Below are 17,637 nucleotides of genomic sequence, written 5' to 3' on the forward strand. Positions count from 1 at the left end.
TTATATTGCCCCTTTTTTACTAGTTATACAAATTGATAGTTAGAATTTATATTATTTTAATATTCATGGTTTAAATTAAACGATTAAAAATTTAGAGTTCAAATTGTTCCTGAAATCAAAGTGTGGTTTTTTTTTTTTCTTTTTTTAATTTTTCCTAAAAATAAAATTCACAACTAGTTTCCTTTGGGGTCCTTCAACAGTTTATTTAGTTTTCTGTTTTTTTTTTCCGTTTGACAATGAAACCAGGATCCCTTGACTCAATTCTTCTCTTAATAATAAATAACCCTTGAGCTCTATCAAAGACCATTGTATACAAATTTTATTGTCTTTCATACCCTTTTCATGAGAGATTAGAAGACAAAAAATAGTATGAATTATATTAAGGAAAAAACCTCAGACCCCCAGTAGGGGTGACCCCCAAGGCCCTCAGTGGAGTGTGATTGGTCCATATTTTTTTTTGAGTGTGATTGGTCCATATTTTTTTTTTCTATTGATCCAATGACCAACCCCCACGTGTGTGTGGGGGTGGTTGGGGTGCTTGGAGACTGAGGGTTTCCAACACGACTGTTATATTAATGTACGAAATATTTTTTTATACTCGCATATCTATTAATAAACTGATGTACTGGCTGAATGTAACTTCCTCAGTTTATTAATAATTTTGTTTTTATAGATAAAAAAATATATTTATAAAAGGAAATAAATGGTAATGAAAAAAAAGAGGAAAATTAAACGAATAGAGTAAATTTATTTCTTGATTTCCTTATCATTTTTCTTTTGCAATTGGTAAAATTATTTTATAAATTAAAAATCCAAACATAGCATGACATTATGCATATTGCTTGGCACCTCCATTTGGAGGCTCATCAAACTAACAGCAACTCATTGCTCAAAAAAATAAAATTAAAATTCACAGTAACTCATGACAATTCCAATCTCAATGCTTTAATACTTACACATCCAAGACTCAAATTCTCAAATTTGCAGCATTGTAAAAATTCACTATTGAATCAACTGTCTGAAATGATAGGGCTCCACACGAATATACATATGTAACAAGACGATTGGATCTGAATTTGAAGCATACAAGTCATACACTTTGAAAACAATAATACAACTCTATATATTGCTTACCATATTTATTGACCATGCCAACCCTCATATTCAGCTCTGATAAGGTAGGCTGCAAAAAATGGGAAATTTCAGGTAAAGATTTTTTTTTTAATTAGCAAAATAAATTTTATTAACATGAAATAAAGAAAGTTCAATGATTTTTTTATTACAAAGTAAATAGTCAGAAAATTTATTATCACAACCATTCAACTTAAGGCATTTAATTAACATACATAATTTTGTGGAGGAAAATGAGATATAATGTTTTTGTTCTCTTTCATTGAGGAAGACACATAAAACTGTTTATGAAAGTTGTTTTCAAGGCTTCATTTAGGAAACACCAAAAACTTATTTTTGAATTTTGAAAACTATTATTGTACAAAAATGAAAGCGATTGGTGTTTTTAATTTTTTTTTTTTCCAAAAAAATGAAATAACATTAACAAAAACGATACCAAACACGCCTATCTTAGGATCCATTTATTTAGGGCACTTTCGGTTTTCCTATTTATAAAATGAAATGTGCCAAATGCATATTGTGTAAAATGCCCCCAATAGTCCCATCAAACAAACAAAAATATTCATTTAGGTGGTATTGGATATATTTTCAATTTATGTAGGAATATATAAAGGAAAAGAAGAAAAAAAAAGGAGGGAGAGAGAGAGAGAGATTGTGAATCAATTATAAGGTAAATTTGTGTACAAATCTCTTCTCTTTTCTTTTTCCTAGCATAAATTCCTTCACAAATTTAAGATCCAAATACTTCCTTAATCCAATACTGATCATTAATGTTTAAATTATATATAGAAGTAGTAACATTACCCCAACTTGAGGGAAGTATCAGAGCTGTCATAGTCTTGGGGAGGAGCAACTGTGCTGCCATTGTTGGTGATAGATTCTGAAGACTGCCCTTGTTCTTGTGGTTGGCCCATATTCACTATCTGCATCTGAAAATTTAACTTGCCTCTCAAAGGCTACCCAAAAACAAAAAACAAAAGCAAAAGCAAGAAAAAGAGGAAACTAGATTCAAAATGTTACCTGAACTTGCTGTTTCAACCACGCATTCTCTTCCATCAATCTAGCCTCCTGCATTCAAAATAATGTATTTCGTAATATTTCTGAGGCATGTTATTAGTTATGCATGACAACACAAAAATCAAATTGGGTATGATTGAGTTTGGAAGTCCTTAGTATGTAATTTTCACTAAATGAAGGTAAATTTATTTAATTTATTATGTACAAATCCATCTAATTTAGGGATGGGGAATAGGATACCAAATTCAGGTCATACTGAAAAGGAAAAAGTTCTTCATTATTGCTCTAATGAGTTTCGGATCACCATGCTCCGAGACTACTTAATAATTTGTGGTAAATCATCATTTTTATGATCCCATTTTGCCTTTGGTAGCTTAATGAATTACATTACAACAATTAGCAGTTTCTTGCCTTTCTCCTAAGGGCAGCAATTTCTTTCTCAACCCTGTCATCCTGAAATCAATACAAAGTTTATTTTGTTATAGCGCACTAAAACTTACAAAATATATATATAATCATGATAGCACTAGAAAAGAAAACGACCAAATAACACAAACCTTTGTCTTTAAGACACGGCTCAATCCTCCTTCCAGTGATTTTTCTAGTTTCTTTAATTCTTCGAAACCAAGTTCATGGAGCTCTTCTCCCCTGAGTTGCCTAGCATAAGTGGGATCATGTCCCATTTAGTAAAATTTATTTGCAATGTTTGCGCTGACATTTTTTTAATATTTGTTGGGGACTACTGTACTTTGGCAATTTTTTTGTTTGGTAAACTTATGTTTTTAGATTATTTGCTTTTTTAGCTCATCAAAATAAGCTCGAAGCATTAAGCTGAGTTTGAAATATATTTTCTTAAGCTAAAAAAAGTTTTACCAAGGGGGGCCATATAAATGCATATACGACAATAGAGGTTCAACAGGAATGTAGTTATCACCTCAATTCAAGAGTCCTCTCTTCAGCTTCCTTGCTCAACATGGCACGTGTGCTATTTTCAAGCTATACACAACACCGCCAAAGATTTTTTAGTATATATATAATCTGTAAAATAGTCGATAATAAAGTATTAACTATTTGCAAGAACTTGTAAAAAAACTAACTTCTAATTAAAGGTTTATTTAGGTTGAAAAATGCATACAACTCCCAGTAATTCAGTAGGAGAATCAACATTTGATTCGAAGAATAGTCATACAGCAAGAACTAACTTCTTTCGATATACAAATACAGTTGGCAGGACTCTTTCGTCCATAAATGCTTGTCAATAAATAGAAAATGACTCTTTTTGTCCATGAATGGCTTTTAGGGATCATAACACAATGTCAAGGTGGTTTTTAGCCTACATACATTAACCAAAATACTTGATGAACTTTGAAATCATGGAGATTCTCAAAATTGTAAATCCAAATGTCAACAATCCATTGACATCAACCATTTATTTTTTTATAAGTTACAAGGCTCTATCCAGAAGACCTTTTTATGATGTATTTTGTAGTAAATCATGTTTATGCTCTCTTTGGGTCAAAATGTAAAATCAATTTAGATTTTTTCTTTCTTTCTAAGGATCAGCAAAAATCAATTGCTAGTTATTTGATTATTCCTTAGGGGAATTGAACCCCCAACCTCTCTCTTGCAAGCACTTAACTATTGTGTCCATTGCACATAAATACCCTATTTAACTAAAAGGAAACGGATCCATTTTCACTTGGTGTAAGAATTTTTATTCTTATGCTTTTTCATTACTTTTTATAGTTCTCACCAACTCCATCCCTACATATAATCTTTACCTTAATATTTACACCGAGCGAAAATTTAGGCTCTAGGACCCTTCACACATGAATCACTTGGGGCGGGGCAAATAGCCCACACACATGATGAGAAGAAGGGGAAAAAAAGGGTCTCCCAAAATTAGCAAAAAGAATAAAAAGAAATCATTATTCCTATGTTTGGAGGATATTGATATTTTCATGGCATAAATACACCAGAATTCTTATAAACAATTTTGTCTTGTTTGTTTCTCTACTTGTCCCCCATGCAATATATATCATTCAGGAGCTCTACCCAATTACCAATTTGAACCTTAGTATATACATACAAATTAAATACTAGTGTGACAATAACATGTTATGGAGAAAGAAGAAAAGCTTAGTTACTTTATGCAGAGGAGGGATAGGGATGGTCCTTGGAGGCTACAGTTTAGAAGACCCCTGTTTTCTTGGGAGGAAGAGGAGGTCGGAAAGTTGCAAGAGTTAACTAAGGATGTCCCTAGGTTGAATGAAAATCTGTGTGATGGTGTAAAGTGGACAGCATCTGCGTCTGGTGTGTTCACAGTGGCATCTGTGAGATCTTGGCTTCAGAAAAATTCTGGAACTAGCTTACAGGTTCCTAAGATGCTATGGAATAATCTGGCACCTCCTAAAGCCCAATTCTTGTGTTGGCTGGCTTGGAGAGGAAGGGTAAAAGCTGCAGTTGTTCTGCAAAGACTAGGGGTGTTAGGGGGTAATGCAAATGTTGCCTGTCCTTTCTGTCTTGCCGCAGAAGAATCAGTAGATCATCTGTTTGTGCAGTGTCCTCAAATATGGAAGGTTTGGGGAAAGTTGATGCAGTGGTGGAACTTATGCTGGGTCTCTCCTGCTACAGTGGATGGAGTTCTTTCTTGGTGGTTGGGAACTAAGCATAGGAAACTAGTGAAGAAAATCTGGATGCTGGTCCCAGTGGCAATGCTGTGGTCAACCTGGAGGCTTCGGAATGAGATTGTGTTCAAGGGTCACTTACCAGATATGGTGGAGCTTGGTGAGGTAGTTAAAGTGAGGGTGGGGTACTGGGTGCGAGCTTCACTGCCTTCTGTCAATTACTCAGTGCATCACATAGTGGAGAACCTGAGTCAGGTGCTGGTATGCATCTGAGAACATGCGGATCATGTATGCTGTGTTGTGGTGTCTATGGGGAGTTACTGCTACTACTGTAGGTAGTGTTGGCTGCTATTGAGGTGCATTATGCTGTTGTTGGGTTCTTGAAATCTCCTTCAGCAGAGATCTCTTTGTTGATCAATTCCTGCCTCTTTGCTTTGTTTTGTTCTGTGGGTTCTTTGCTTTGGATTGGTCCCTCACCAATGCCCTTGCATTGCCCTGCCTTGTTGATGTTTTTGCATGTTTTATGCTTTTTCTCATCAATAAAGCTTTTATTTTGCTGATCAAAAAAAAAAAAATAACATGTTACCTGCAGCTCTAATGATGGTTGGTTTAGTTGCACAAGATTCTGTGGTTGTAGATTATGCCTCTCAATTACCTGCCTCGTACTTAAGAAGACAAAAGATGCATAGCAAAGTCAGTTAGCAGTCCAATTAATTTAAACAAAACCAATAATCTTTTCTAATAGTTCTAATTTGATTTCGCTGTGTTAGTTCTGGTGAAATTGTTTTTTCTACGGTATTCAGAAAGAAGAAAGCGACAATGAAGTTTTTCAATATGTATTATTTGGTCCATTTCTTAACGGCTTAAGTTCTTTGGGATAATGGGTGATGTAACACAACCCCACTTGAACTAGGCAATGGCCTCTAGTTGTGATTCTTGATCGAACCCTTGCTCCACAAGTCACTTTCCTAACCATAATAGTCGAATTTAAACATGGTCATTTATACCTTTCACGGACATGATTGTATAAATCCTTGGCCCAGTGCCCTTTTTTCTCTAAAGGGTCATATCTAATGCACAAGACTCCCACTTATAACACGGTCTGAGAGAAATAATAGGTGAACAATTTTAACCTATTTTTTGGTGGAGAGACTAAATAATTCTCATGACTTGAATTTGCATGATTTTGTTTAGTTATTTTTTATAGCCCAAGACACGACACTTGCATGATTTAACCTATATTAGAATCTCTATTTTTGTCAATAGAAGAGTTCTTTGTTGAACAATATGGCAAGTCTTCATGTGTTAAAAGAATTTTGGATAATAGGGTTTTAGGATAGTGATGTAGGACAAGTAGGAACAGCAGCAAATCTAGGCTTTTGTGGCCGATTTTAATTGGATTTTATGGCTGCAATTGCAATAAGAATGTAAGGGACAAGCAGGGTTTGTTTAGGGTAATAAATAGGTAAGAGTTTAAGCATGAAAAGATGGAATTTTGGCACTGTTTAGGAGTTGTGAACAGTGTTTGGGCTGTTAAAAAGTGCAGAAAATATAGGAGGGAAAGAAGGAGAAGAAATAGAAGAAGAAGAAGGATCTACGAATCACTTCTAGAATCCCTTAGATATCACACCTACGGTTTGATTGCATCACATAAAGAAACTTTAAAAGCTCTAAAATTCTATAAAATATCAAATCTATTAAATTATAAGCATTACATAACTTTATATAGGATTAGGAGACTTCCTAAACCAATTAGGGGTTGTTTGGGGTGTCCTAAATAAGTGTACTTTTTGTCTTTTTAGACTAAAAAGTTGAGGTTGAAAATATGAATGTTTGGGTTAACTTTTTAACTTTTTATGGAAAAATGTGTATTAAAAAATTGTATAAATTAGTGTGTAGGGAAAATTAGTATTGGGAGTTGTGCAGCCGTAATTATTGACTTTTGGTGAATAGTGATAACTTTTTAACTTTTTGAGTAACTTTTTGACTTTTTGACTTTTTTGAGACTTCCCAAACTTGGCCTTAGAACTAAAAAAGAAAACTACTAAAATATTTTTGATTTCTAAAACTAATTTAACACCAAATAAAAAATAAAAAATAAAACTAATTAAATAACTTGACCCACAAAACGATCCATGGGCAATTCGATCCATGTTAGCAAACATAAAATTACCAAATACCCCTAACTTCAAAAATTTTAGAAAACATAAAAATAATAATAAAATAAGACTCTAATAATGTTATAAACATAATTATAGAAGATTTCTATCAATTTCTCTATAAAATCATACCAATGTTCAAATATCATCACTTATCTGAATTTTATATTTCTTGAACTTCTTATACTCTACATCAAATAGCCACATGACCATTGGATTACATTATCATATATTGATATTGACTTTTAGTCAATATAGAATGTTTACTAAGGTCAAGTTTGGCTAACCTAAAAAAGTGCACTTATTTCATCTTTTTATCTTTTTTGGGTCACATCAATCAATATTTTCTCTCTACTTTTTCTACACATAATACAAAAAAAGTCAAAAAGTACACTTATTTAGTCTTCCCAAACTTGACCTAAGTTTTTTCATAAGCTTACAAAGGAATTTAATAGAATTGTCTTTGTACATTCCGAATCTCTCTTGATGCATGTCATCTTCTTGTACCTTTAATTTTATACTTTTAATGAAATTTTTCTTTGCTGATAAAATTTTTTTTTTTTAATAGAATTGTTCACTTTTATTTATTCATCTGTTGGATGTGGGGGTAGGTCAGTCTTGAATTCAAAAGAACTGCAACAGGTATAGTAGGTGTCGATTTCATGTTATTTGATAAATTTTCAAGGGCCCTGGCTTATACCAGCCTCTTGATTCTATGATTTGATAATTAGGGTTGTGTTTAGATTTTAAATTTTTATATATGGGAAAAAAAGAGAAAGAAAAGAGGATGGTCTTCCCTTGTCAAGATGGTTCAACTCGTTAAGTTTTTCAAAATGTCATTCATTGATAATACCACGTAAACAATGTTACATGGTATTTCAAAACTACTAAATACTTACCAGTAATTGACTAGAGTGAAAGTGTCAAAAAGATGCAAAATCAACGCAGGAGAGAGGATTTGGAAAGGCTATGAAGAAGCATGTTTGATAACCATGATAAATTAATCATTAATTGATTTCCAATCTAAATGATAAATTAGTAAATAATAAAAGGAAACTTAAAAATCAATTAATGATCAGAAATCTATGGTAGTGATGGACAGGATGTTGGTTCTATATATACATAATTTTTTTTATTACAGGAAATGAATTTATGATTAACTTTATCAAGTTATCCTTTAATTAGGTCCCATATAATATATTTAATTATCAAAAGTAGAGAGAATGTAATGCAGGGGCTAAATTAAATCAATTTAATTAGAAAGTTAAGAGGGTTTTAATTGAACAAAAATTTAGGGGTTTGTCATATAATTGACTCTAGATTTAACATGAGAGAAGAAGATTAATAGGTTGACAGTTGGGTTTTATTATTTTGATAATTTTTATCAAACTCTAACCACTACCATCTTTTTTTTCCATGGCATTTTCTCCAAATAATTGTTAATTTCCTACAATTGCATTGTGGGTGGGAATTTTGTTAGTGAAGTAGTTGACAACAACACTTCCTAGTTGCAATTAATTACTGATGTAATCTTTTTAAATATGTTAAATATATGCATTAATGTCCACACATGTAGGTCACTTCCTGTAGTTTCATAAGGAACAGCTGTAACTACAATACAACCACCCTGAAATGAGTTGAGCAGTTCCATCAAAATCTCTTTCACCATTTAAGGTTGTTTTTTTCCCAACTCACAAAGAAATAATAGAATTCTAAATAATTGGTTAAAGTTTAACACTTTACCAACTTGTTTTCAAACACAAAATATTGCAACCTCTCTATAACAATCAAATTAAGGTCTTATTTGGAAAGTAAGGTTTTTAGTTAAAAAGTCATTACAAGTTATCAAATTTTTACTTTTACTTTTTTATATAAAAAAAAAAAACTAAAAAATTACTGAAAAAATCAATTTCCAAACAAGTTCTAAATCAAAGTCGACTTTGTATTCTAAACAAATACATGAATATTTTTCTTCCTTCAGTCAAGGATTATATACCCAATTAAATTAAATAAGTTTATATTTTCTTACAAAAACATCCCATTTCAATTTAATTTTCATACTTCGCTTAAAATTTTCATTTAGAATAATCATCTTATCCTTCCTTACCATATTTATATGCATGCCTCTAATTTTGCACCAATGGAAAAAGTTGTAGCCATTAAAAGAATAAAATTATTTTTTTAATGTACAAATAGGACTCTAAGCCTGCAAAACTTTAGTGAAATGACTGGATAGAGACTGAAGTAAGTTCGTAAACAAGTTACTAGCATGCGTACACTTTTCTTTGGTTTTTTTTTTTAATGGCGGGGTGTGCGGTCCGGTTTATATCTTGAAATTTATGTAAAGTGCTCCATCTTCGTAAATCAGACAAATCTCAGACAGAAGCCGCAAGTGTGACCCCAATAAATAGATTGCTCCTAATGGGAGTTAAACTTGAAACTTAGCGAGAGCACGCCTCTAAGGTACAAGTTACATCCACTAGGCCAACCCCATAGCGTTATGGGTACAGACCTTTAAATGATTAATCATATCAATTCATCTAAAAGTTTAAGATATTAGCAAGATAAATAATTTTATTATTTATATTTTCAACACATCTCAGACTCTCATTTATAATCGAACCAGACATATACAAATATTTTAATTATTGGGTAGACTATGACAAAATTTATTACTTGCTCTAACATCATATTGAATTTTTAATCACCAACTCATCTAAGAACTTAAGTTATTAGAAAAAAAAAAAAAAAATTATTATTTATATTCTCAATGGTCATGACAATTATTGTGGTATTAAAAGATCATATTTTTTCTTCCTACTATTAAATTGTTAAGTACCAACTGATTTAAAATTTTAACCCTGCACAATGATAGTGATGATGAATGTAAGAGTTGACTCACGACTTTCAAGAAATGTAAAAGGAGTTGATTCATGACTTTCAAGAACCAAAACCCTATACTATATTAAATCACTAATTAGTAGTAGTGTTACCTTGATATATATTGCCTTGTTGAGCCATTTTCTAACATATTAACTTTTAGTTAAATTGATGGTCAAAATTTTAATAGGGTATGGGAACAAAAAAAATATAGGCAGCCAGTTATCCCTCTTCATAATAGTTTAAATGGCCTTTTTTTATATATAAAAAAACACAAGACTTACTATATTATACATTCGACAATAAATCGTCAAATAAAATATATTAGAGTATAAAAAAAATTTCACAAAGGATAAAAAAAAAACCTTCACATAGGGAGGATATGAGTCTCCACATGAAGAAAAAAACAATCCTCCACGCAGCCTAATAGCTTTTAGTTATTGAGAATTTTAAGTAGTCATTTTTCTTTCATTTAGAATATTTTCAACAAGCTCTATAAAAATGATCTATTAATTACTATAACTAATCTCATCCTATTTTACTCAATCTAATAATCTAGGTACTATAATAATTATTTTAACATTAGTCCTTGACGTCTAATGTGCTAATTTGTTTGGATGAATAAGTAAAATAAAAAATAGTGTTGAAGTGTATTGATAAAAAAAATAGATAGATAAAAGAAAAAAAAAATACATTCTTGTACTTGAGTTTGTGAAAAATAAATAGTATTTGTAATTAATCTGTGAGATGGAGGGAATCTATTGCACTTTAATATGTAAAATTATTAAATACTTTTAAAGTACTATATGGTATTATTTACGTAGTATTTTTGGATTGTGATTATCTACATTACAAAATATGTTTGTAATGGAAAGATTTCATTACACCATCTAACAATAAGTGTAATGATATTTTGTTAATTTAAAACAATTATAAATGTATATTCCTATTTCATAACTATTAAATATGTAATAGAAATCCTTCCTTATAAACAAACAAGGGAGAGGATCAAAATCTAGTATTTTCGGCCATAAAAAATTATAACATACACTAGGTGAATGATCTTTTGTCTAATTGTTTTGTCTCTCAACCAACTTATGGTATGGTTGGTATTAATTGGAAGAAATTATTAAGACTTGGGATTTGGGAAGTATGCTTCCTCTAAGGTCTCAGGTTCAACATCTCTTAGATGCAAACAATTTCTTGAAACCAATCTACATGGATCTTTTGTTTAAACTTTAATTGGGCGACAAGTGAACGGTGGGATTGGTCTTCAGATTAATCGGTCAAATACCAAGTTATAAAAAAAAAATTGAAAGTAATTATTGAGTTAATTAGACTAGTTTAGACCTCCTCATAAACTAGATAAAACTCAATTACAAAAGCTTAAAATCTTAAACAGACCACTCTGATAGTTTGATATAATTATAGAATGGACCGTTCTATGACTCATGATATAACAGTAATGCTCTCTCTCTCTCTCTCTCTCTCTGTGCAATATAATTTTTCTTGAAGACACAAGCTACAGTATTCTATTGTACTTCTTGGCCATTCCTGTCGTCCTTTTTAGTCTTTCCCTATGGTTTTCAACTATAGTCTCTCTCTCTCTCTCTCTCTCTCTCTCTCTCTCCATCCACACACAGAATGAGAATTATGTAAGTTCATAGAAAAGCCTGTGATTCTTTGTATACTTCAAGGCCATTCATCGTGGTTTTTTTTTGCTGCTTCTTTTACCCTTTTCAGTTCCTAACTATCTGAGTGTTTCTCTCTATAGAAACCCATCACATGGTAGGTTTGATTTCCAGTTCTGTTATTATAACCACATAAACTGATCACGGACTCAAAATTTGACTATGATTTCCTTATTTTTAAGTCTATGTATTCATTTCAACCCCTACTATTTATTAGATACACGGTCAACATGAAATTTTAAAAAGAGGGCTACGTAATTATTGGTTCATATAGATTTTGTATCTAATTCTATAACTGATTTATTTGTTTTTTTAGACTTTTTCTTTTGGTTTTGAAACTTTCTTCATGATCTAAGATATTTTTAAAAAATAATGATATTCTATAATTTGTCTATTATCTTGTTATTTTTAAGTTTATGTATTCATTTTAACCCTTGCTACTTGTTAGATACACAGTCAACATGAAATTTTGGAAAGAGGGCTACACAATTATTGGTTCATATAGATTTTGTATCTGACTCTGTAACTCATTTATGTGTTTTTTAAGACTTATTCTTTGGTTTTGAAACTTTCTTCATGATTTAAGAGATTTTTAAAAAGTAATTACTCTTAACCTTCTCTGGGTAGTCTGCTCAATCCCTAAACCTCTCTCTCTCTCTCTCTACATATATATAACTCATGCAGCAGTATAGAGTGCAAGAAAACATAGATTGATATAGAGAGAGAGAAGGAAAAAAAAAAAAAAAAAAAAAAGGAGAGACAAAGAGAGTGGTAAGGTAATTAACCTAGAGCTGGCGTACTCAAAGAGTCTGCCAGTAGCGGAGAAGACAATAAGAGCAATCTCGGCATCACAGAGTGTTGAGAGTTCATGAGCTTTCTTGAAAAGCCCTCTTCTTCTCTTCGAAAAGGTCACCTGCCTCGCCGTCACGTTGTCGATTTTCTTGATCTGAATTCTCTGTCTCACCATTTTCTCACCACGGAAAATTTAACCTACCCTTCACAGAAAAAAAATCAATATATCAGTCTAACCAAACAGGTATTTAGAGAGAGAAAACTTAGAGGTAGAGAGAGCGAGAGCGAGAGCGAGAGACAGAGAGATGGATGAATGATTTGGGTTTTTGAATAATAAAAAAAAATTAAAAAATACACGTAAAGATTGGATTATTGAATTAGATCAGGAATTTAAAACAAACCCTTTTAACATCAAATCAAAAACCAAAGTAGAAAGTTGGGGTAGAGAAAGAAAATACTATATATGGTTAGAAAATTAATATATCTATATATGGAAAGAACAAAATAGAGAGAAAAAGTTTGATCAAAGATTTGAGTTTTTGAGTTATAAAATAAATAAATAAACAGATCATTGAATTTAAGACCATGAATTTAAAAGAAACCCTTTCAACATCAAATCAAAAACCAAAATAGAATGTCGGTGTAGAGAAAGAAAAAAAAAATAGAGAGATAGTTGGATGAAAGATTTGGGTTTTTGAGTAAAAAAAAAAACAGATAGAGATTAGATTAGACAAAGAATTTAAAACAAACCCTTTTCAACACCCAATCAACCAAAGTAGAATGTTTAGTAGTGAATGAAAATTTCTAAATATGGAAGAGAGAGAGAGTTGGAAGAATGAACTGGGATTTTGCAGAAAAAAGTATACAAAAGACCGGCACATTCTAATTCAAGAGAGAGAAAACAAACCCTAGAGACAGAAAGCAAAAACAAAAGCTGCAAAACCAAATGAAGGAGGAGCTAGCTAAGAGCAAGGAAAACCTTACCCAGATTTTCTTGAAATTACCTTTCTGGGATGTTGGTTTGGGTTGCTTTTGACGATTCACATCACTTTGATGTAAAGCCACCAATGATGTGTAGAGAGAGAGTGAACCAAAAATAGGAGAGATAAAATGGCTAGAGCTTCCAAAGTATTTAAGATTCCTTTTATGGCCAAACGGTGTCTTGTCTACACTTGTTTGGTGTCAAAGAATACAAATTTATAGAGTAGTTGGGAGAGAATAAAATGAGAATGGTATTGATATCAAGTAGGAAAAAAAAATTACTTGAAAAATAATAAAGGTATAATTTTGGATAAATTATATATATCTCTTTTGAGATTTTTGCTAAATATAAAGACTTTTTTTATTATTTTTATAATTACAAAAATGTGTTCTATTTTTGCTGACATTATCAATATTTTCTCAATCTGTTAATTTAATACAAATACCGTTACTTTTTTTATCTAAAATAATCATATTATCTTTTTGAATTAATAAGCTATTTAAATGAAATTTTTCGCTCACTTCTCCTAAGATTTTGCATGTATATTATTAAAGATTGATATATATTTTAACTTAACACCCTAATAGTTAATATAAGGCGCTAATAATTAATACAATACTTATAAGACTTATTTCATACTTTATAAATAACGAAATATTTATCAATTTTAATTAATATATTTATTATTTAAATTTATTTTTATTTTATTTTTTTAAGTTGAAACAACTAGATTAATTTCCTTTTCTAGCAATTTGTAACTTATCTATTCATATGTACGAAAATGATTTATCCCTAAATTGTTTGGATATTATTAACAAATTTTAATTTTTATCTTTGAGTCATTAAATTTTTAGTCAGTACATATTTACAAAAAAAAAACTCAAGTTATTCTTACATGATTAAAAAAATTTAAAAATAAATATAGAAGTAAAAAAAAAAATCTAATCGCCTCACAATAAATTAAAATTAGTTATTTGAGAATAATAAACAATTCAAGTAATTTCTCATTTCTTACACCTAAAAACAAAATTAATCTTTACATGCATGAAAAAATTATTTTAGCATGCTAAAATAATCAATTAATTTAATGAATGATAATTAAAATATATTTCATCGTCTTTATTTTTCTCATTTAACCTATTTTTATTAATTAAATCTTCATTAATTTTTCACCTTTATTAATAGTTAAATTTTTACTTTAGTTTTTAATTTCTCACCATTATTTTGTTATATTATTATTTATAGCGAAATATTATTATTTAAATTATTTAATTTTACTTCTTTCGTATATCTAATACTCATATAATTTTATTGACAAAATTGAGAAATCAGACTCTAATACTAATTTAGGTCTCGTTTGAGAACATACTATTTTAATAACTTTTTTATTTTTTTAGTTAAAATATGAGGTAAAAAAATATGTGGTGTTTTGATGAGAAGATAAAAAATTGACTTTTTTAGTCTATTTTATCTTTTTGTGAGTAAAAAATGTGAGGTGATGTGACCCAAAATGAGTAAAAAGTTAAAAGTTGGCTTTTAATTGGCTTCTCAATTTTTTTACGAAAAAATGTGCAAAAAGTGTAAAAAAAATTGAATCTTTGACTTTTTTGTATAAGTTATTAGCTTTTTAATTTTTTTTTTTGAAATTTTTTGACCTTAGACTAAAACAGTAAGTTGCCCAAAAAAAAAAAACACTTTATTATTTATTTTTCATATTTTTTTAAAATATAAATGTAATTCTTAACTCTATTTTCTTCTACAACAAGTTTTTTAACTTTTATAAACAAAAAAATAAAATAAAAATTCAACTCATTAACGGAGGTGAGAAATAAATTTTACAATTTAATTTAATAAAAAAAGTCTAAATGATAAAATAAAGATGGATAAACATATTTTAAGGCTTCGTTTGGGAATAAGTTATTTTAGTAATTTTTTAATTTTTTAGAAAAAGATATACAGAAAAGTAAAGAGAGTGATGTGACAACTTATAGTGGTTTTTTAATTTTTTTACTAAAACATGTAGTTGCCAAACGAGGCCTAAGTATCATACATGACAAATTAAGATTAATTTTAATTTTATTTTATTATTTTCAAATAATTTCTCCATTCAAATAAAGATTAATTTTAATTTTATGTATAAAAAATGAAAAATTGTTTGAATTATTTATTATTCTCAAATAATTTCTTGATCTTTCATTCCCTATTAACTAATTTTAGGTCTCGTTTGGTATATAACAGTTTTAGTTTAAAAGTTAAAAAGTTACTAAAAAAATCAAAAAACTTATAGCCTATAACAAAAAGTCAAAAAAATTATTTTTTCTCTACTTTTTGCATATCTTTTCATAAAAAACTAAAAAGTCATTCAAAACATAATAATTTTTGTTTACATCATATTTTAGCCAAAAAGTCAAAAAATTAAAATAACTTGCTCTCAAACGAGGCCTTAATTTATTATGACACGATTAAATTTTTTTTACTTCTATTTTTATTTTTTAAAATTGTTTAAGAAATATTAATCTAAGTTTTTTTTAAATATATATCGACTAGAAGTTTAATGCCTCAAAGATAAAAATTAAAATCTAGGAATAATATATGATCTAGAAAAGATAAAATAATAATTTTTTACATATGCCAGGAAAAAAATAATAATTTATTTAATTTTTTACATATGCAGGGAAAAAAATAATATTTTTTTTTACATATGATCTAAATAAGTAATGCAAATTGCCAGGAAAAAAATAAATCAATTTAATTAACTTTTAAAAAAATTAAATAATAAATTTATTACTTAAAATAATAAATTTTAGATTTACGTGGTGTGAAATAAGTTTTATATTAAATTATTATGATGTTATCTAACATTAATTATAGAGAGATATTTTATTTTTAAGTATTTTATTAATAAAAATTAAGTTCTTTTGCATTAAATAATTTAATAATGTCTTAACAATTTAAATTGTTTATTTAATATTGCATGAAATTTAAGAATTTTATTAAATAATGGTAAAATATATGGATTTTTTATAATATATATGCAAAACCTCATAGGATTTGAGTGAAATTTCCCATTTGAATAAATAAAGTAATTAATGGCCAATTTCATCATTTTTTGTATGACATTAGCAAAATTATATTAAATAGCCTAGTAGTGGAGAATCTTGATAATAATTTCAAATGTAAGGGATATTAGTGTAATTATTAAAACTATAAAAAGAGGTCCATGTAATTGTCATAAACTTTAAGAGAGGTAAGTGTAATTTACCTATAGCCTTTTATTTTTCGGTTTTTTAGTTAAAAACTCTCAATGCATTTGCATAGCTATTTTCACCAAAAAATAAAAATAAAAGTAAAAATCATTTTAATCAAATCTAAAAGTAATTACAAAAACAAAAAATATACGAACAAATTAACTTTTGTAATATTAACTTTCTGTTTTTAACCAAAACAACACAAAGTAATTGCAATTTTTTTAAGAATGAATTACACTAATAGTCCCTATAGTTTGGGGCTTATGTCATTTTAGTTCCTGACTTTTCAATTGTGACACATTTGACCCTGAATTTTGAATCTTGTTCCAAATAAGGACAATTAAAGATATCATTAGATTTTTCAAGGGTAAAATCATCAATTTGATAAAATATAAATTAATTTGACAAAAATAAATGTCAAACAAATATTTTTGATTTTTTAAAAATTATTTCCACCCACTAAAAATAAAATTATGTAAAATTGATAAATCTTTTAGACATTTATTTATTTTTTTACCAAATTAATTTTTATTATGTGTTTGGATGATGGTCGTGTAAAATTAATTTTTTAAAATTAATCATGTAAGTTTATTAATTTTTATCAATTTTACATAATTTTATCATTTGCGGAAAAAATAATTTTTGAAAAACTAAAAAAAAAAATTGACATTTACTATTGTCAAATTAGTTTATATTTTATTAAATTGATGATTTTACTCTTGAAATTAAACAATGATATTTTCAATTGTCCTTATTTGGAACAAGATTCATAATTCATAATCAAATGTGTCACAATTGAAAAGTTAGGGACAAAAATGACACGAGTTCCAAACTATAGACTGATAGTGTAATTTGCCCCTTGTTTAACCTGCAATTCATAGCAAGTGAAAATGCATGTCTCAACTAGGGGTGGGCGCTGGTCGGTTGCGGCCACGGAACCTCCAATCCGTCATCCGTCCGCCAAATTGACGGATTGGAGAAAATCAATCTGCATCCGTCCGCCAATCCGGCGGATGTGGATTGAGCAGATTGGCAGTTTAAAATTTTATAAATTTTCAACATAATTCAACTTGTGCACTTTCTAAAAAAAAAAATGTATTACAGTCAACG

The 17,637-nt window shown here is 29.2% G+C and overlaps 1 protein-coding gene across 8 annotated transcripts; it reads right to left on the minus strand.

Annotated features, from left to right (window-relative positions):
- Positions 1 to 885: 885 nt before the first annotated feature.
- LOC114278263 (MADS-box protein SVP) lies at positions 886 to 13,572 on the minus strand. 8 transcript variants are annotated; one of them, XM_028220278.2, is made up of 9 exons: positions 13,302 to 13,572; positions 12,291 to 12,495; positions 5,362 to 5,440; positions 3,083 to 3,144; positions 2,706 to 2,805; positions 2,560 to 2,601; positions 2,152 to 2,199; positions 1,936 to 2,060; positions 886 to 1,183 (listed from the first exon to the last, which is right to left on the minus strand). In XM_028220278.2, the coding sequence occupies exons 2-9, from the start codon at positions 12,470 to 12,472 to the stop codon at positions 1,165 to 1,167; spliced, it is 657 nt and encodes a 218-aa protein (XP_028076079.1). In that variant the 5' UTR covers positions 12,473 to 12,495; positions 13,302 to 13,572; the 3' UTR covers positions 886 to 1,164. The 8 variants fall into 8 exon arrangements, with proteins under 8 accessions (XP_028076079.1, XP_028076077.1, XP_028076078.1 ...); XM_028220276.2 differs by having other exon boundaries at positions 12,291 to 12,500; positions 13,302 to 13,540; XM_028220277.2 differs by having other exon boundaries at positions 12,291 to 12,500; positions 13,282 to 13,520.
- Between the last annotated feature and the right edge of the window lie 4,065 nt (positions 13,573 to 17,637).

Source organism: Camellia sinensis, chromosome 2 (assembly GCF_055761805.1).
Source record: "Camellia sinensis isolate YWXY chromosome 2, ASM5576180v1, whole genome shotgun sequence".
Taxonomy (NCBI): domain Eukaryota; kingdom Viridiplantae; phylum Streptophyta; class Magnoliopsida; order Ericales; family Theaceae; genus Camellia; species Camellia sinensis.